General features: G+C 38.7%; 1 protein-coding gene and 1 long non-coding RNA gene across 7 annotated transcripts in view; one reads left to right on the top strand and one right to left on the bottom strand.

Moving 5' to 3' along the window:
* Positions 1-736: 736 nt before the first annotated feature.
* THUMPD2 (THUMP domain containing 2) overlaps positions 737-21,707 on the bottom strand; it is a 41,009-nt gene continuing 20,038 nt past the window's right edge. For 3 of the 6 annotated variants that reach the window (XM_050753368.1, XM_050753371.1, XM_050753374.1), the window contains 4 exons: positions 18,031-18,102; positions 17,433-17,547; positions 6,014-6,122; positions 737-1,494 (listed from right to left, as the gene is read on the bottom strand). In XM_050753368.1, coding sequence (XP_050609325.1) covers positions 1,170-1,494; positions 6,014-6,122; positions 17,433-17,547; positions 18,031-18,102 — 621 coding nt within the window. In that variant the 3' untranslated portion in view covers positions 737-1,169. The other 3 variants (XM_050753370.1, XM_050753369.1, XM_050753373.1) reach the window with 3 other exon arrangements.
* LOC126933579 (uncharacterized) lies at positions 1,418-9,396 on the top strand. The gene is made up of 4 exons (XR_007718674.1): positions 1,418-1,512; positions 5,441-5,548; positions 8,263-8,360; positions 9,318-9,396. It is a non-coding gene; the product is annotated as an uncharacterized LOC126933579 (long non-coding RNA).

The raw sequence follows: 21,707 nt of genomic DNA, 5'->3' as shown, positions 1-21,707 counted from the left end.
AAGCCAGATAACGATAACGAATTCACATTACTGGGGGCCTCTTGCTTGAAACCCCTCAGAGTATCAGTCGCCATTATCAGAATCCCAGCTGTTAACAACACAACCAAATTTACTTAGTTTGAGCACAAATGAAATGCATTCAAGATTAGTAGGTGGCTCTCAGTACTTCCTAAGAAGGCAAGAGAGAGAAGCTGAGTGGTGGCTACCTAGCCAAGGGCAGTGCTGAAACCTCAGGAGAGGAATGTCCTGGTGAAGACCGCTTTGTGCTGCCACTGGGTACAAATGCCATAGCTTGTACATGGGCGCACCTGATACCAGGGGCCCAGGTTGCCACACCCTAGCTGGAAAACGGCTTTTATGACTTCTGCTTTGGAGAGGTGATTCACGGGGTGGAAAATTTCCCAAACATAGGAGAGTTGTTCATATACCACTAAAGCTGCCTATAAGCGGAACAATTGTATCAGACTATTGAAAAAAATTAAACCAGAGCATATATTCTCCTCAACTTACTGTTTCCTTTTCTCAGGTAGTGAACATAAGAAACAAACTGAATTTCTACAAATAAGGGTGAGGTGACAATCTATGAATGCTTTTAGAAAAAAAGCAAATTTCATTTTCCATCATGTTTTGAAGGATACTGGCTTAATTCAGTTATTATTCTCACTGTTGGTTTACAGAATAAACATATAAAATGTATTGCAAATACAAATTATTTTCATTCCAATGGAGAAGAAAATTACAGGCTCAAAAATCAAGTTTAATATCAAAAGAAGTTACATATAAAGGATTTTACATTTCCGAAAATCTGATAGTTAAATATCCCCAGTCTGGTATTGATTGTGATACACTTAGGTGAACCCCTGAAAACTTTTATTTTGAAATTGAAGTTTTTGCTCAGAAACTGGGCAGAACTTTTCACATTCTGACAGAATATAAAACTTAAGTCTAAAAAATATTCGGTAACTTTTTTTGTCAAAAACATTAGGCACTTTAGAATATAAAGCAGAAACTCTTACCAAGCACGTGTACCCAACAGCCACACCTCCCGTCTTTGGGGGAATTTTGGTTACCTGGAGCTCTGTGGGTACTATATGAATCCTAGAGACAGCAAACTTCTGCTGTACAGCTAACTTACAAGGGCCTGAACCCGGCTGATGGCAGCAAGCCTGCTATAGTCCAGAAGAGTGTGACTTCTCATATTTACATATGAACGCATCTGTCTTTCCAAGGCTAACTTTGTAGCATTCCACTGGTACCAAGGAGCCAAATGGTGACATTCTGTCTAAGAACTCGTGGTTCCTGGCTTCGAATGAAGTTGACACTATCTTGGATGCACCAGTTTTTTCTTCAGGACTCAAGCACTTTTTAATTCCAGGTTCATCTGTGTGACTGTCCTTGGAATTCAAAGGGATGCTGCTCTCTTTACAATCTGTAAGGCGCCTGTGGTGATCTTCACTAAGCAACAATACAATGGTTCCGCCAACATGAAGCACTCTGACAAAAAAAAAAATGGTAATTGCTATCTTTCTCCCTTTCTAGACAACAAACAATCCCACTGCATTTAAAATATTTCGTGTTTTTAATTTGAAATTTAATTTTATCCATTTAAATACAAGGATTTTTGATAATTAGGTAGTATCTTCTATAATGTATATTCATTATAGTAATTATGAAATCCCTAGTACAAATCTGCTTTAATTATCTATTTTTACTCCACTTAAAAGGCAAGCCTCAAAGTAATTTGTAGTCACAGTCTAATAAATGATTGTACAAAGGAAAAGGCGAATGACAGAATCCTAAAGACTGCATGTATTAAAAGCAGTAGGCTGACAGCAGAAGAAAGTTAACAGGAAAGAGTTAGGACACGAACAAAGAAATGGCAAAGCAAAAATCAGAAAAAGAAGGGCAGATCTTGAAATGTCAGCTTTTTGAGGAGAATGCATTTACTCAATTATCAAAGTCTGTGTAGCACTTATGTGGAAAAAGTGATGACAACACTTGCCTGTGTCCCGCACACAGCCCTGGAAGTTGCTAAGAGATCACTGAACATCTCTTTGGAAGAGAGAGGCAAGTAAAGGGAGTGAAATGCTACAATCAAGGCAGGCATGAGGGGCTTGGGAACATGAGGTGGGTCCCAAACCCGGGCATGGGAGAAAGGGGAGCATTTCCCAGAGGAAGATACCTGTGCTGTGAGTTAAAAGATAAGCAGGAATGAGCCAGGCAAAGCGACGGCAAGCGGCTGCAGCAAGGGAGGATGCTGGAAGCAGAAAAAGCAGCAAAGATGGGAGGAAGTAGAGGGGAGGCAGCTCTGAAAGCAGCTCAGTGGGTGGGTGAGTCAGAGCGGGTGGGAGGTGGAGGGAGGAGGGGAGTAAGGAGTTCAGCTTGGAATTTGCTGATGTACCTAAGGAACACGTAAGTGTGGATTCCACCAGACTGCTGGATACACAGCCTGGAGTAATGGAAAAGACCAGGCCTTGAGGTAAAGATATAGTAAATGGTAGCTAAGGCCATAATGGTGGATGGGATCATCTGGGGTGGCAGTACAGGTTGAGAAGAGAAAATGGGACAAGGAGCCAGAGATTTCACGTTTTAAAAGTGACAGAGGAGAAGACCCATGAAATAGACATCCTCAGAGAAAATCTGGACAACAGTGATATCAAGGAAGCCAAAGAAGTACAGTTTCAAGAAGGAAACAGTTTCAACAGTGTTAAATGCTATAGGGCCAGCATGGTGGCTCATGCCTGTAATCCCAACATTTTGGGAGGCTGAGGCAGGAGGATCACTTGAGCCCAGGAGTTTGAGACCAGTCTGGGCAACATGGCAAAACCTGTCTCTACTAAAAAAACACAAAAATCAGCCAGGTGTGGCAGCGTGTGCCTGTAGTCCCAGCTACTTGGGAGGCTGGGATGGGAGGACTGCTTGAGCCCAGGGGGCAGAGGTTGCAGTGAGCTGAGATTGCACCAGTGCACTCTAGTCTGGGCAACAGAGAGAAACTCTGTCTTTAAAATAAAATAAAAAATATATAAATACAATAAAATAACAAATGCTGTAGGACTAATAGGTGATCAGGATTATGAGAAATCATCAGTGACCCCAGGGACAGCAATCCTAGCTGAAGGCAGGAGCAGATGCTCGTCTGCCAGGGTGGAGTGGGACTGGAAAGTGAGGAAGCAGAGGTGTCAAGTGTAGACTATTATTTCAAGAAGTTCAGCTGTACAGGCGAAGAAACAGAGTGGCAGCTAAAGGACCAAGAGTTAAGTGGAATCTGCCTCATGCCCAGCAAAAATCTAAGAAGCTTAGGTAGCATTCCCTAGTCTAGTCCATCAGCAAAGCTACACAATTCTGTCTCTAAATTGTATCACATATTTGTCTACTTCATTCATAGTTTGCCGGGACCACAGCAACAATCTGGTAGACAGGTCTTGTTTCCATTCTTGTCACCCCTCCCACTCTGTCTTCCATTTCCACACAGAAGACAAATGTAAATTCTCTGCTAACTCCTCAGTTGCTCGCACTGTACTTCAAATACATTTTAACTCCCTTACTCGGGCAACCAAGGTTCCTACACAATCTGACCCTCACCTACCTTTCTGATGTCACAGCCTGCTTTCTTTGCTTACTGACCTCCTTCAGCTGCTCAAACTCACCAAGCTGCTTCTCACCGTAGGACATTTGGACTTGCTGTTCACCCCGCATTTATCACTCACGCTCATCATTCACGTCCCACAGTCAAATACCACTTTCCCAGAGAGGCCTTTCCTGACTACCTAGCTAGGGTAACCACTACTTTTCTCTCACTCTAAAGCAAAACATTTTGTTTTATGTCCATCACAGTACCAGTCATGATCTGATATTATTCAGTTTGTTTACTGATTAACCATCTGTCTTCTCACAATGAATGGGCAGAGACCTTGCCTGTCCTATTCACTGCAGTAATCCCCAGGGCCAAGTACATGGAAGTGCATAGGAGATGCAAAGACTTCCAAACGTGTCTGGGGAAGGGATAAATGAATCTCCTGGAAAGAACCAGCAGATGAGTAGGCAGAAGATAAAAATGAGAAGTGGGCAGAGTGTGATCCTTGAGGAGGAAGGAACTGAGAGGATAAACCCTCACAGGAAGAGGGAAACCTCTTCTACTGAGCAAGAAGGAAGTGGATGGGAAAATGAGTACTCCTGCAGACATCAACTGAAATAACTTTTTGGGGCAACAGTTTAGCAATAATGTATCAAAAATATGAAATGTGCATAACCTTTGACACAGCAATCTCACTTCTAGGAAATTATCCTAAGAAAACGTAATAGTAGAAGTGGTAGTAGAATAATAGCGATAATAATGGTGATATAGCTAATATTTATTGAGGATTTAATATGTGCCAGTCAGTTGGAAATGCTCTGTATTATATATCATTTAACCTTCAGAATTATCTTTCTAAGTATGTTCTATAGCATTGTCATTTTGCAGATGAAGAAACTGGTACTGTGGTGCTTGGTCGTACAGTTAAGTTTGAAAAACCATGCAAGGATGTTCAAAGAATAGTTTTTTATTAAAATAAAAAATTGAGGATTATCTAAATATTAATCCATAAGCACTGGTTGCATAATGGTACATACATATAATGTGGCAACCCCTGAAAATTATAATGTATATTATAACAACTGATCAGAAAGGAGATTCATGGACACTGCTGAGTAGAAAAAAAGCAATGTTACAGTATAGTAAGTTAAGGATAATCCCATTTATGTAGAGTAGAAAACATGTATCTTTTTGTACATATATACATGGCAAGATGCCTAGAATTTTCTCTATCTAAAACACACGGCTCATATTTTAAATTGGTGACCCATTATTTACACAGCAGGCTCTTGACATTTATGTTATCAAATGCCCACCTAAACAATTTAATATCAACTGAACTCTTATATTCATGTCCATTCATAACTATATGCATTCTAGGTTCTCTTCTTTACCAATTTAGACGATCAGAAAAATGCGTATCCATGCCTCATTGTTTCAACCTCTCAAAGAAATGCTTCCATTGAATTATATTTCCTTACGTCATTAGAAACCATAAGATGAATACTTTCACATTTTCATTTCACAGCTGCTATAGTTTGGATGTTTGTCCCACTATACCTCATGTTGAAATATGATCTCCAGTGTTGGAGATGGGGCCTAATGGGAAGTGTTTGGGTTACGTCGGCAGATATCTCATGAATAGATTAATGCCGTCCCTGTGAGGGGCGATGAGTGAGTTCTCACTCTATTAGTTCTAGGGAAAGCTGGTTGTTAAAAAGAGCCTGGCACCTCCCCCTTCTCCCTCTTGCTTCCTCTCTTGCCATGTGATCTCTGCACACTGGGTTTGCCTTCTGACATGAGTGGAAGCACCCTCGGGCCCTCATCACAAACTGAGCAGATGCTGGCACTGTGCTTCTTTTACAGACTGCGGAATCACGAGCCAAGTAAACCTGTTTTCTTTACAAGCTGTCCAGCCTCCAGTACTCCTTCACAGCAACAGAAAATGGACAAAGACAACAACAAATAATAAAGGTGTTGCTCATTCTATGTTATGGAAGGTTCTTTATGTAACAGAATTTTGTTCTGTTGTTTAGCAGCTGAGTGATCATAAGAAAGTTAATCTTTCCGTGCCCCGGATTCTCATCTGTTACGTGTGGTGGATTAACACACAGAAGGCAGGTTTTTTTTTTTTGTGAGGGATAGAAGCAAATATGTAAAATTTTGCTTCAGACCACTGAAATATAGGTCACTATTTCATACATTCAAATCTCAGTACATAATAGAAAATTAGTATTTTTTCTGAATAAAATTTATAAGATAATATGGATAACATTTATTTCAATTATACACTTCTGACTTAAAACCCTTAGAAAATTAAGCTACAAAAACTCTGGGAAATTACTATAAGGCAATCAGACCTTAGCTGAAGAGCTATGATGTATTTCGGTTAAATGCCCAGTAGCTAAAAAAATTATGAAAATAAATTCAGCAACTTACCTTTCCATTTCTTGTAGAATGCTTTTGATGTCTTTTCCTAACTTAAACTTTTTCCCAAATGGAATGTCAGAAATAATAATATCAACACTTTCTGAAGGCAATGGCAATTCTGAAATACAGAAATCAGAGAATCCTATTACAGTAAGGTCAAATATTTACAACCTAAATAATGAGAAAACTGAAGTACACAGGATTATTTTTGCATAATAGATAAAATTTAGGGTTGCTAATATTGTTTTAAAGTAATTACAAGATCCCAAAATGCTTTCACAATCACTAATGATAAATGATACAGTTATTGTAGTCTGTTCGTCGAAAATTGGTTTTTCAGATACAATAAAATGTAAGTTAAGCAGAATTTTAAATTAACCAGAAAACTCAATTCTCTAAATATACAGCTTGTATAGAAAGCTGCTAGCTCCACTAAGTTGCCTAGAAAAATCTTCTACAAAATTATATTCTACAACTTTCATTTCCTATTTTAAAACTGTACATTTAGATCTACTTGTTTTTGAGGGAGACGATCCATAGCTATGATTGTATTTTTAAAGGAGAACCTGGAAGGTTAAGAATATCTATTAAGTCCTAAGACTAGAGAAAAGGCTATATAATCAATAATCAACACAATGATTATCACTAAAAATTATAGTGTCTGATTATTCTAAATTGCTTTATTATCTTAATGTTTTCTTCTCAGAAGTTACATTATCAGAAGGTAACAAAGACTCTACCCTAACATCCACATCTTCCGGATGTACTTTCCACTTTTTACCTACTTTATTTCTCATCCATCTCCTAAATTAAGTTAAATACTCATAAGACGGATGTCCCAGTTTTCATTTTGAATAGTACCTAATTTTGCAGAAATGTAATGAAATTTAAATAATCTTCACTAAATATCAAAAGTTTCTGTTGGTAGGAAATTTAATAAAAAATGCTTTGTAATCTGGGAAAGTCTAATGACTGCTTGGCTAGATCTCTCCTAGTTCTAACCCTTATGTGGGGTTAACAGAAGAAGAGATTGTTCAAAAAAAAAAAAAAAATAAGAGGATAATATTCTTTTAAGCTGAGACAGGAATTCCTTTTTTCCAAGTTATGTTTTAACCTCATGGTTTTAGGGTGTTGATATAGTACACATCCATTTACAAAATGACTAACGACAATATATGAACAATGAAGGCAACCATAGTTCTCAAATGTTTTATTTATGAGGAAGCATGTAGTAATTTACTTTTGAATTTAATCCCAAGTCTGTCTTTTGCCTTACACTACACAGAAATACAGTACCTACATATGAGTTAGCTGCCCATTATGTCCAGGTTTAGTAACACTAATTTTTTTCTTCTGGGTCTCCATTTTTATTGGGAACTTTGCTGCTCTATATTATATAATATGCTAAACTGCTTTAAATAATTTTAGAAGTTGAATACATAAACTTCATATAGATGAGAATAATTTTTAAAAAAAAATCTCCAGAACTAAGTTGTGTCATCTTCCAATAGAGCATAAAATAAAGCTTTTGTTGATGTGGCTGAGAGCATAAGCTCTGGTGTAAGACAGCTTGCATTTGGCTCTGCTGCTCACGAGCTGTGGGACTTTGGGAAATTACTGCTTCAATTTCTTCGTCTGTAAAATGGAATAAGAATATGTACCTCAGAAGTCAATAAAAGAGGTAATATATGGAAGACATGTAACAGGGCCTGGCACAAAGTGAGCACTCAGTAACTGTTAGCTGCTTTGTGGTCATTATTTATAATGTCCCTCTCTGATGTCAATGGGAGATGACAGCCAGGTGGAAACCAGTGTGCCATCCTTCAAAAAAGCTTTGCAGAACACAGTATCCCCTTCTCTCTCATTCTTGGACATCCAAGGTTGAGGTAAGGCAACTACTTCCAGGTGGGCCTCTCTCCTACTCTCCTTTCCTCTATCAGTGGTTCTCAAAGTGTGGTCCCCACAGCAGCAGCATCAGTATCATCTGGAAAGTACAACTTAGTGCGTATTAGAATCAACTGAAAGGTCTTTATAAAACAGATTGTTGTCCCCACCTCCATAGGTTTAGATGCAGATACTCCTAGAACCGTGAGCACCTGACCCATACGACTCAACATACAGTAAAATCTTTTAAATTATTAGATGCTCTGAATACTGCTCGTGAACAAAAAATTTGCTTGTAACTAATGAGCTAAGACTCTGAAATAGAAACATAGCTCAAAACAAGTAAAAATCATCTCTTTTTTATATCTCTGCAGGATGATTCAAGAACATGAAAAAAATTTAGTTTTAAAATACCAGTTGTTTTGAAGAAAGAAAAACTGCCCTATTTTTCCTACTTCCAGGAGAAAAACGGGTAAAAATTTCCTAAACCTCAGGATTATGGCCCCAAGATACTTTCTTCCAAAGGGATTTATGGGCCTTCAAGATGTCTTTTCATGCATATATTTAAACTAAAGACCAGGTTCATTGCGCACTTTTATAAAATTGAGCATATCCTTCTTCCTATTTTTGTTCCTTGTTCTTTCTGCTGTTTATTCTTTCTATTGTCCAGGTTTATAATATTCAGATTCTGTCTCCTAACAGTAATTCCCATAATTGTTCAAACTTACTTCTATAGTTAATTTCATCCTTATCACTAATCATTTTGCTTTTATTTTCTCCATTTCTCAGCTGATTAATCTCTCAATCCCTGGAATTAAATAGTTTTCCCCGGCCGGGCGCGGTGGCTCACGCCTGTAATCCCAGCACTTTGGGAGGCCGAGGCGGGCGGATCACAAGGTCAGGAGATCGAGACCACGGTGAAACCCCGTCTCTACTAAAAATACAAAAAATTAGCCGGGCGCGGTTGTGGGCGCCTGTAGTCCCAGCTACTCGGGAGGCTGAGGCAGGAGAATGGCATGAACCCGGGAGGCAGAGCTTGCAGTGAGCCGAGATCGCGCCACTGCACTCCAGCCTGGGCGACAGAGTGAGACTCTGTCTCAAAAAAAAAAAAAAAAAAAAAAAAAAAAAAAAAAAAAAAAAAAAAAGTTTTCCCCATAAGGGCTTAGTTGTGAAATGTTGTCTGAACTTTTTCATATTTCAAAATGTTTGGCTTTAAGATGATGTTTTGCTTAGGCATAATATTTTTGGGTCACACTTTGCTTCGGTAACTTTGTAAATAACCACTCTTCTATTGTCAAATGCTCTGTAACATTTTCTTTCCATTGTGGCCAAAATATATTTTGAGGTTTATTGCATTAGATTATGACCTTCTCTTGTTTGGTTGCTGAATTTGTTTTTTTGATGATTACTATTCTTTTTCTCATTTCAGTAAATACAAGAAGGGGGTAAAGCTTTCAATGAAATTTCAATCTGCCGTCTTAATCAAGAAGTCCATAAACATTAGTCTTAAACATGCAAAATGTAGTCTGGCATCTGGATTGGGTCACCATACAATTTACAGACCAAATGAACATTTCTGAGAAGCGAATGCTAGAAATAACTATGCTAGTTATTTTATATGAAAATCATATGCTTGAAATATTTGAAATATTTATTATCCAATAAACTGGCTTATTATGTGGCCCTAAAAACATCTGTGCAAAATGAAATTTTTAAGTTTAACAAAAGACTATTTTTTTTGAGAAAAAATAATTTGCCTACAGTGCTAATATCTGAACAAGTTCTGGTAAATGAAGTATACTTTCAGTTCAATTTTTTCATATGGGAAGGGTAAATATTTCAGCCCTCCAGTTCAGTCCCTCCACTGACAGTGCCTTTGACAAATATGTTCACAATACAAAATGCAAATTACCTCTATCATTCTTTTAATTGTTTTACCAAATTTAGATGATACAAAGTTAAGGCCTTCACAAATTCATTCCATTCCATTCCATTCTAGACTACAAATTTACCCAATTACAATAAGGAAAGTCATCAGGAGATTCTTTCCATACCATATCCAAAGTAAATTTACAGAATTTCATAATTAAGTCTTGTGCATTGTTGAGCTTTCAATCATTTGTTCATTTCTTCCTTCGGGTTTTTAGGAAAAGATGATCAATGTCTTCCTGCTGCCAGCTTTGTTTTTAACAACTGTAATTCACCAAAAAATTCAAACCTCATGTATTTTGACACTTCATTTGTTGAATCCTTTGATTACAGATTTCTAGTATATTCTGAATAAAATGCCATCAAAATTAGGCAACTTTTTTTGGTAAAGTTTACAGCACTATCCTAGGACACTTTGGCTGATTTACAGAGCAATTCTTTGAAGGCTTACACTTTAAAATCCAACTGATGGACAAGCAGAGAAAGTGTACTGCTATGCGGAAGTATTTTTTTGCATTCAGTCATCTTCATCACAAATAGTTTGCAGTTCAGCTATTCTGTGTATATTTTAAAAAGAAGGACGGGTGCAGTGGTTCACGCCTGTAATCCCAGCACTTTGGGAGGCCAAGGCAGGTGGATCATGAGGTCAAGAGATCAAGACCATCCTGGCCAACATGGTGAAACCCTGTCTCTACTAAAAATACAAAAATTAGTTGGGCGTGATGGCATGCGCCTGTAGTCTCAGCTACTCGGGTGGCTGAGGTGGGAGAGCTGCTTGAAGCCAGGAGGCGGAGGTTGCAGTGATCTGAGATCGCGCCACTGTACTCCAGTCTGGCGATAGTGAGAGTCCGTCTCAAAGAAAAAAAAAAAAAAGTGGCCAGGTATGGGGTGGCTCACACCTGTAATCCCAGCACTCTGGGAGGCTGAGCTGAGAGGATCAATTAAGACCAACCTGGGCAATACAGTGAGACCCCACCTCTATTTTTTTTAAAAAAGAACATTAGCCAGGCATGGTGGTGAGCGCCTCCTACAATCCCAGCTACTTGGGAAGCTGAGATGGGAGGACTGCCTGAGCCCAAGAGTTCGTTCAAGGCTGCAGTAAGCTATAATCAGACCACTGCACTCTAGTGGGTGACAGAGCAAGTCCCTGTCTTAAAAAAAAACAAAATTCAATTATTTTGACAAATGTCTATTTCAATGGACACTGCAGCCTGTTGGGAGATAATTATGATTTATACAGGTGTAACAATGAATTTCAAGTGCCCTTCTGCTCCATAGGTTTTAGTAAGAATATTAATTTTTAGCATGATGTTGCGGCCCACCACAGTAATGCATAAGCACACAGATGGGCAATGCCGAACTGAATTTACAGTAGCATTCACAAAGAAGTTACATCTTTGACAAAAAAAAAAAAACCGACGAAATTTCTAAGAATTAGGGTAAAAAGGAAACAAAGCTACTACTGGAATTGACTTAACTGATTATCTTTCTAAATCATGTAATGATATTGATACAAAACTGGCAACACTTAACTGTCTGCAAAGGTCTGCTAATGAAGCGAGCACACTAACAGTACCAGCTTCATTTTGCTTAGGTACGTAACAAAACTCACAATTGAATGTAAGCAAAATAAGTTTAGAAGAATAGCCATTTGATCTAAAAGGAAAGTCATACTTCACAGAGTGATATTTTAAATTTATTTTCTTCAGTTGCATGTGATCAATAGTTGGCTTTGGGCCTAGCATTCTTAGAATTACTAAGTTTTTATTTTTTTCCTTCAACTTTTAAGTTCCAGGGTATATGTGCAGGATGCATGGGTTTGCTACAGATCAACCCATCACCTTGGTAATAAGTCCAGCATCCATTAGCTATTCTTCCTAATGCTCTCCCCTCCCCTCTGGCCTCCCTCGACAGACCCTTGTGTGTGTTGTCCCCCACCCATGTGTCCATGTGTTCTCATCGTTTAGCTCCCACTTATAAGTGAGAATATGCAGTGTTTGGTTTTCTGTTCCTGTGTTAGTTTGCTCAGAATAACAGCTTCAAGCGCCATCCATGTCCCTGCAAAGGACAATATCTTGTTCCTTTTTATGTTTACATAGTATTTTATGGTATATATGTACTACATTTTCTTTATCCAGTCTATCATTGATGGGCATTTGGGTTGATTCCATGTCTTTGCTATCGTGAATAGTGCTCAAGTGAACATACGTGTGCATGTATCTTTATAATAGAATGATTTATATTCCTTTGGATATATACACTGTAATGGAACTGCTGGGTCAAATGGTATTTCTGCCTCCGGATCTTTGAGGAATCACCACACTGTCTTCCCAACAGTTGAACTCATTTATACTCCCACCAACAGTGTAAAGGCATTCCCTTTTATCCACAACCTCACCACCATCTGTTGTTTCTGGACTTTTTAATAACTGCCATTCTGACTGGCATGAGATGGTATCTCATTGTGGTTTTGATTCGCATTTCTCTAATGATCAGTGATGTTGAGCTTTTCTTTGTATGTTAGTTGGCTGCATGAATGTCTTCTTTTGAGAAGTGTCTGCTCATGTCTTTTGCTCACTTTTTAATGGGGTTGCTTTTTTCTTGTAAATTTGTTAGGCCAAGGTGGGTGGATTGCCTGAGCTCAGGAGTTTGAGACCAGCCTGGGTAACAAGGTGAAACCCTGTCTTTACTAAAAATACAAAAATTAGCTGGGGGTGATGGCGTGTGCCTGTAATCCCAGCTACTTGGGAGGCTGAGGCAGGAGAATTGCTTGAACCTGGGAGGTGGAGGTTACAGTGAGCCAAGATTGCACACTGCACTCCAGCCTGGGCAACAGGGCAAGACTGTCTCAAAAAACAACAAAAAAAAATTTGTTTAAGAGCTACTGAGTTTTAAGGTAAATGCTTGATGCCTCTATAAACAGACTTGTTTCATTTGGTCAGTGATATCGCCATGGTCTTCACAGTAGGACTGTAAATATCAACAAATATTGACTCAATTATATGTTCATCAGCTGTCTTAAGAAATAGAAACTCAACACTTACTTTTTCATTAAAAATGCATTTTTAAAACCTTATTGCTTCTGAGTTTGTTACAAAATAGAAGTGTTACCAAACAATAAAAAAGGACTTATACCATATAATAAATGATAAAGCTTTTGCAGCAAGAACATGTGAACTACTCTCTATGTTGAACTTATCCCCTATTTTCTACGCATATTTCATATACACCTACCCCATCACTTTCCACATTTCCCTCTGATTTCCCAAATGGGCAGCCTGGCAGCTTCATGAATCTTGCAGTATACGGCATGGGCCATAAGACACCTGCCCAGAACACCAAGGCCAAGCCAGCAGAGGCAGGACAGGCAGCAGAGGAGAAAACACACCAGTATGAGAGAAAATGCAAACACCACATTATGGGGTGCTTATGGGTGTCCTGAAAAAAGCACGCCATCTTATACAAGAATGGAAACACTTGAGAACAAAGCACAACTGTTGCCAATAATCTTGTTATAAATCTACACTTAAGTGATGTGTGATAGGCTACAGAATGCCTAACTGGAAGGAAAGAAAATATTTCCTTTTAGCTATAATTTTGCCATTTTAATTAAACCATAAATGTGTTTCTTTTGCTCAAATGTTTATGTTATAGTTTCCATCTTATACTGAGAATGTATACATATCTGCAGATTTAAAAAAGCCTAATGACTAATTGCTATTTCCTAAGATAACTTGTAACATAATATTCATTTGATTCCAAATTTTCATAATGATTAAAACTTAGGAATAAATACATATGATTTCTTCATGTTGAAAGATTGTCTAAAAAAAAAAAAAAAAAACAAACAGAGTCTCACCATGTCACCTAGGCTGAAGTGCAGTGGCACAATCTAGGGTCACTGCAACCTTCACCTCTTGGGTTCAAGCGATTCTTCTGCCTCACCCTCCCGAGTAGGTGGGACTACAGCCACCAAGCCTGGCTAATTTTTTTTGTTTCTGTATTTTTAGTAGAGACAGGGTTTCACCATGTTGGCCAGGCTGGTCTCAAACTCCTGAGCTCAACTGATCCACCTGCCTCAGTCTTCCAAAGTGTTGGGATTACAGGCATAAAGCCACTGCACCCGGCTAAGATCATTTCTTTTTATATTAGTTGAGGGTTATAAAACAAAGTGAATGCTTATTAAAAAGGTAGAAAAAATAAAAGTCATTAAAGCACACAGAAGCTGAAGATTGTGATTTTGCAGAAATGTAAGTCATAATGGGAATGAATATTACTAACTTCCTAGATATACCAACATACCAATGCTTACAGATGTCTTACTAATTCATGCTGTGCGTTAGACACTGTACTCTGTGTGTTTATGTAATAAATCCTCATCACAGCTTTATGCAGTGGCATTATAATCTTCACATTATAGATGAGAAAATAAAGAGAGGTCCAGTTTTTCTGCTGAAGGCCACACAGTGGAAAAATGATGGTGGAGCTAGGATTTATACTTGGTGTGACTCTTAAAGTCACTAAGTGTTCTTAATTCCTACAGTAAAAAGGCATGAGATCCCTTAAGGGATTCGTAGATCTCAACATTCTAAATTGTATTTATAATTAGAGCTCTTAAAAACCAAATTAATGAAGAAAATAAATGCTTTTATCTAGCCTGAATGTCTACCTCTAAAGTAGGTGCCATAAAGGGCTAATTATTAGTTAAAATTGGCCCCTGTATTAGCAAGACATATAGTTCCTCCTAGACCGAAACTTAAAGAGGTTGTGATGCTGAAATAACCTGAAACAGATGTTTTATTCTTTCTTTCAGAAAGTTATCCTAAAAACAATTCACAGAAGAATCATCTACAAATGACATAACATGAAAAAGTTTCTCTCAGTAGTAAAGAAAGGTAAATTTAAGCAAACCTATCAAATGCGCAGAGTTGAAAAAACTGTAATAAACATTATAACATGTGACCTGTTTTAAGGTCCATTCTCCTCCCTCTGCCTTCCCCTGCTCCTAGAAGTGCATGCTCAGCCGCTCAGGCACTGGATCCCATCCTTTCTTAGGGCCTGGATACAGCAGACAAGCGGTTCTCCTCTCTCCTCCGTCATGCCAAATTCCTCCTTTTCATTTGATTTTTCTTGTTAGTGAGATCAAACATTCTAGATACAAAAAAATTCTAATTTCTATCTTAAAAAAATTCCTTGCTTGATCCCCGATATCCTTTCTTTCAGTTACCGCCCCATTTCTATGCTCTCCTTATTAGCCAAACTGCTCCACAGAATGCTCTCAACTAGTTGTTTTCAAGTTATCTCCTCCCATTCTCTCAAGAGCCCCTCCAGGGAAGCTGCTGTTGACTTCTGCAGTCACCAGGCCTCATCGTACTTCACCAATGAGAAGCAGCTGACACGGCTGATCTATCCATCTTCCCTGGATTCTTACACTCTTACATCACTGGCTGTTCCTTTACCAGATGCTCACCTTCCCGAAGTCCAAGCATCTGAGTATTCTAAGGTTCAGTCCCCTTTCCCCTCTCTACTTAAACTTACTCCCTAGGAGATTTCATGAAACTAAATGTTCTCTATACCAGTGATGCTCAACCTCTCCCCTAAACTCCAGATTTGGATACTGAGGTACTAACTTGATATCTTCACTTAGAGTCTAATAATCGTGTAAAATTTAACAGGTCCTAAACTCTAACTTGATCCACCATCCATCTTCCCCACCTCAGTAATGACAACTCCATCCTCTAGCTGCTTAAGCCAGAAAGCCTAGAATGTTCTCTCTCATACTCCACATCCAATCCGACAACAAATCCTGTTGGCTCTGTCTGCCAAATATATATCTGACCTTCTCTCAACACCTCCTTGAATACCACCTTGGACCAGGCCACTGTCATTTCTTACCTGGATTATAACTGGAGTTGCCACAGTATCCTAATTAGTCTCTTTGTTTCCATCCTGCCCTCACTAAAGTCTAAGAGGAATCCTTTCAAAAACGAAGATTTATGCAGTTACCTGGTGCCACAGAGAACCTTTAAAACACACACACAAACAGTGGAGCACTTCCATTTTTTAAATGAAATCTTATAGAAAATGCCCTCTAAAGTGAAAATACATAAAAGTGGAGCTGGGAGTGCAACAGCGGTCCAATGGCCAACTCAGTACTCCCTCCCTCATGCCTACAAGGTGCTTTGGAGAATGTAAAGGGATTGAAAACTCACTGCTCTGGAACAACTTACGAAGCAATTTCAGTTTTCTTAAAGGTTTCAAAGAAATAGCATTCTTAAAGAAATTAGGGATTATGAAAGCCTGCAGTCTAGTCATCCCTTAGTTTGCTCTAGAAACTTGTGTCTCCCGCACAGAGTCCTATTAAAAACCTTGGCAGAACAGCAAACAACTATGAGATCTCAATCAACAAAACAATTTCTTCTTTGGGGATGCTTTACTATGCTTTTATGCAAGTTATCCTAGTATTTTCTTCTGTTGATACTCATCTTTACTACTTTTCCACTACAACAAAATTTTTAAAATAATATTATGTTCCTCCTGATTATAGGTTTGATATTGGGAACTATCTACTACCTATCACTGTCAACAGAATACAATGTTCTTAACTGGGAATTAAATGCACTCATGACTTAAGGGAGAGATATATATTTGGGGAACAGGGAATAAAACAAGGAATAGTTTTTAAAAATAGTCTAAATACCATGGACCTCAGGAAGATATTATATTATTATTATTTTTTGAGATGGAGTCTTGCTCTGTTGCCCAGGCTGGAATATGGTGGCACGATCTCAGCTCACTGCAAGCTCTGCCTCCCGGGTTCACGTCATTCTCCTGCCTCAGCCTCCCGAGTAGCTGGGACTACAGGCGCCCGCCACCACGCCCAGCTAATTTTTTGTATTTTTAGTACAGACAGGGTTTCACCATGTTAGCCAGGATGGTCTAGATTTCCTGACCTTGTGATTCGCCCGCCTTGGCCTCCCAAAGTGCTGGGATTACAGGTGTGAGCCACTGCACCTGGCTGAAAATACTATTTTGATTGGTCTCAGTAGACTTGATTCCTAGTCACGTGTGTCACTGCTGACTCCCCTTCATTAAACAGGGGTTAATACTTTCCCTCTACCTCACAGGGTGACCAACTGTCCTGGTTTACTCCAGACTTTGCTGATTTTAGCACTGCAAGTCCTGGTTTGGCAAATTGGGATGGATAGTTAGCTTACTCCTATGTATCTCAGGGATACTATCTAATGTGAGGCAATAATATTTCATATAGTTTATTAAAAAGAAATTCAAAGAATTATTACACTGCTTATTTTATGGCTATATTAATTGATCACTGGTTCTGATATGAGAAATGGTTCAGATGCAACAAATACTTCTTTTTTCTCTTTTTAACACACACATTTTAAGTCATGCTTTACATGCTTATTGTTTCACTTCCCAATTATGAACCCTTTGAAAATAAAACGGTTACACTATCAGAAGTAAACTCAGTATTAGTCCCACAGATATATTACAGGGTAAAACCAACCTTTACATACTGAGTCTTGTTTTGTATGATTCTAAATATATTTACATTGTTCATTTCCTCAATTGTTTTGCATTTTTAGTAGCTTACCTATAACAGAGACTTTAAGTAATTCGATTTTATCCTCAAGGCCTGCAGCTTTCAGATTGTCCCAAGTACCTAGTAACTGTGAGTCGCTGACATCAGCACCTACATAATACACATCCTATGGGGAAAGAAAGAATATTTTAAGCATAAATAAAATTATTACACATTTTATGTAGTTAAGAAAATCAACTTGCATTTTCTCAAATGATGGAAGTGAAATTAGTAGATTTTAAATTAAGGCCAAAACACATTTAGGGTATTCTTTTAAAATGATAATATCAAAAAATGTAAAGTTTATGTTAAAATTTTAAAAATCTGTGAATATTTTACAATGACAAATGTGTAAAGAATTTGAGGATTAGTATAATCTAGGTCATGACTAATGATTAGAATTCTGTCATATTTTCCTAAATTCATAGTATTTAAATAAATAACATAGCAATTTAATCCTTCACAATCTATTTTGAGTATAGTGAATAACTCACATAATTAAAAAGAATAATCCCAAAATAGACACTCTACTTGTAAATAATTGGTGATTATACTATATATACTGATTAAAGTAGATAAATTGCTTGCTTTACCAAACTTCAGAACTTACTGGCCATTCTTTAGCAGCTTCCAAAAGTATTGTTCCAAGTCCGCACATTGGATCTAAAACAAATGCACCAGCCTGCAGACAGAAATATTAATTTGGTATTATTAAGACTACTATAGTAGGTATTATAAAAGAAACCTAAACTTGAGGAATCAATATTTCAAGAGAAAAGGTTACTTTTTACACTTTATTAAGAATTTCAGGTACTTAAAGCCCTAATGCAGGAGTGTGTTCGGCAGGTTTATAAATTAGGAAGAAGGCCATTCTGGCCAAAGCCCAGGAAAAGGTAGTGAAAGCCCCAGAGAGGGAACAAGGGGATTCTGTGAAGATGGGCTGGGTTATGCTGCATGTTGTAACAACCCCCAAATCCTAGAGGTTTAAAACAAGTAGCTCACACTGTATGCCCACATTAGGGCACCTGGGGCCTCTGCTCCTCACTCTGGAACCGACGAGCAATCATCATCTTGAGTGCTGCCATCACTGTGGCAGAGGGAAAGAAAGCATGACAAATTGTCCACTGGCTCAGAAAGGTGCCACCTGAAAGCGATGCACATCACTTCCACCAGTATTAACTGTTAGTCACATGGCACACAGTGTCAAGGGGCCAGGAAAGTATAATCCTATCTGTACCTGGGAGAAAAACAGGAAACTGGGAGAAAAAACGACTTACTCCCACTCTGAAAATCACAGCATGCCAGATCTCATAGGTGGTGTAAGGATTCTGGTTCTATTCTGAAGGATGGGAAACTATTGGAGGGTTTGAGGACAGGAGTCCTACGACATTACATTTCAAAGGGATCATTTTGGCTATTCTGCAGAGGACAGACCATAGAAGGGTAAGAGCGCTAGAGAGTCCAGTCAAGAGATGATGGTGGCTTGAGTTAAGAGTGGAATTGGTGGATGTGCTAAGAAATGGTTGGATTCTAGACATATTTTAAAAGGTGGAGCCAAAAATGGATGGGATGTGGAATGTTAATGAAAGACAACAGTCTGGAATGCCTAAAATTTTTGAGCTGAGCAATTGGAAGAACAGAGTTGCCTGTTACTGACATGGGAAGAGTTGGGGAGAAGACACTTTGGGGGAGACAAGAGTATAGTTCTGGCCTTGTTAATTTTGAGATACCTCTTAGACCTCTAAGTGTGAATGTCAAGTGAGTCACTGGACATGAGTCTACAGTTCAAGGGAGAGGTTCAGGCTACAGATAGGAATTTGGGAACAGTCAGTGCCAGTCAGCTTATAAATGATATTTAAAGCATCAGAACTGGATGTGATCATCTAGAAAGCAAGAGAAGTTTAACAAGAGAAGTCTATGAATTGGCCCCTGGTGATCTCTCAAGTTCAGATGTTTGGAAGAGGAAGATCAGCCACACACACTGAGAAGCAGCTCATTCTGATAATAGGAGCAGAACCTAGAGTAGTGGTCCTGAAACAAAGTGAAGAAACTGCTTCAAGAAGGAGAGTGATCAGTGTCGAAGTGACAGGCGGGTAAGTGAGACGAGCAGTTTCAGTGGAGTGTTGGTGATGAATGCCCCATGGAGGCTGCTATATGAGAGAATGGGAAGAAAGGAGGTAGAGACAGCCAATGTAGATAATTATTTTAAAGACTTTTTCTGTAAAGGGAAGCAGAAAAGGGGGTGGTGGCTGAAGGGATGTATGGCTTCAGCGGGGGGATTTTCATTTTTTTAAGTTGAAAGATATTTCGGCAGGTGTACATGCTGATGGGGATGACCCAGTAGAAGGAAAAATTACTAAGTCTATAAGAGGGAATGGAATCCGGCACACAAGCATCAGCATGGAACAAGGACAGTTCCCTTATTGTAACAACAATAAGGCAGAGTATGTAGGCATAGATTCTGGTATGTTGGTAGACTTGGTGAGGAGAACATGTAGAAGTTCTCTTCTGATTCTATTATTTAAGTCAAATAAGAAGGAAGGGAGCTTGAGACTGGCATGAACCTGGGAGGCGGAGCTTGCAGTGAGCAGAGATCGCACCACTGCAGTCCAGCTTGGGCGATAGAGCAAGACTCCGTCTGAAAAAAAAAAAAAAAGGGAAAAAAAGGGATAAAAAGAAGGAAGAGAGTTAAAAGTATGGGCAAGGAAATGACTATTTTTAAAATCCAAGCTGTGAAGGAGGGAGGAGCACAGGTGGTAAGAACAGGGGTTGGGTCAAATGACTAGAGGGCCCTGTGGGGTTAAAGATTTGTGTTCGGGTAGCAGAGGAAGTAAATAGGAAAGAGGAGGTGGTTAAGAACAAGATTCCTGAAACTGAGACTTCTGGAAGAGATACCCTTCTGGGTATGACAAGGTCTAGGATGTGACTATAACAGATGAATAGGGAAGCCAAGAAATGAAGAGTAAGATTACTGAATGGTTACAGAGACCAAAGAATCATGATGCAATAATGGCCTGTACTCTTACAGGAATGAGAGGGAGAGAGCTCTGATTGGGGTGATCTGATGGCATGTGCTTCAAAGGCACTGTGAGGTTCTGGGCAGAAGGAAGAAAATAATTCTCTAGAAGGGGCAAGAAGGAGCAAGCAGGAACGTACCCCACTGTCAGGCCCAGTGGTGCTTGAGATAGGGGAGAAAAAACATCCACCACTTGATATGTCTACAGAGGAAGCAGAGTCCTCAGGGGACAGCCAGGTTTCAGCCACAGCCATATGGTACCTAATGGAAAGAAACAAAATGTTCTTCAGGAGACAGAAGCCTTCCCTGGTACTAAATTTTAAAGAGAGTATCATACAAATCCCCCATGAAGGGGCAGTAAGGAGCAGAAGGAAAAATTTAAATGGAAATTTTGTTGTTAAATTGTTAACAGTATGAGAACCCATTTTTATTAGGATCTCAAATGTGCCATACACTGTGCTCCTTCTCTCCCATGACCTGTGTTCAATGATATAATCTGACCTAAAGTATTTTTAAACGGCTTTATTTTACCTTAGGACCTTTTCTTGCCATGACACTTGTAGACACAGACTGAGGTAGAGAAGTATTTCTGCATACTTATAACAACATTTAAGATTTATAGAACTTGATTTCCCTTGTTATGATATGCAGGAAGGAGAACAGTTTATAGTACACATGATAAATAATGAACATCCCATTTTTAAATTTCATTTTTAGTGGCACTGGCCTACCCAAGACTGAGCTGTCTGTGTACTGCTCTGGGTACTAAGCTCCAAAGAGGGAAATGGATCAGGTTGGATACTGGGGTCACTCAGACTGTGGGTCACTACCACATTCCCTCCAAAAGAACTCTACCATGCCATTTCCCAGGTTCTTTAACAGACCTCCTTGGCCTGTGGTCACATTGAGAGACACATTTCTTCCTTTTTGTAGTCTCAGGGAAAATTCACAGTAAGGAAAAGCTTTATCAAGCACTATCTTTGGATATTTTTGATCATTTACTTTTGACTTTTCTGAAAAACATGTTTATATTAAAACAAAGGTAACATTTCAAATGTGTAGGTGATTATGTAAATTTATACTTAAATACAAACTGGTGAAACCACTGGCAGTTTGGGAAAAAATTAACCATACCTCTTTCTTTATACTAAAAAAATCTGAACTAAAGATTTAAACCAAACAAACAAATAAAATCATGGGTTCTGGGTACCTGGTAATCTGAAAGACGCTCCCTCCTCCACTCTCAACTCTAAGCTTTCTGCTTCTGCTGA

The sequence above is a fragment of the Macaca thibetana genome, chromosome 13, assembly GCF_024542745.1.
Source record: "Macaca thibetana thibetana isolate TM-01 chromosome 13, ASM2454274v1, whole genome shotgun sequence".
Lineage (NCBI taxonomy): Eukaryota > Metazoa > Chordata > Mammalia > Primates > Cercopithecidae > Macaca > Macaca thibetana.
Note: the sequence above shows the minus strand (reverse complement) of the source record. Positions and strands in the feature narration are given on the sequence as shown.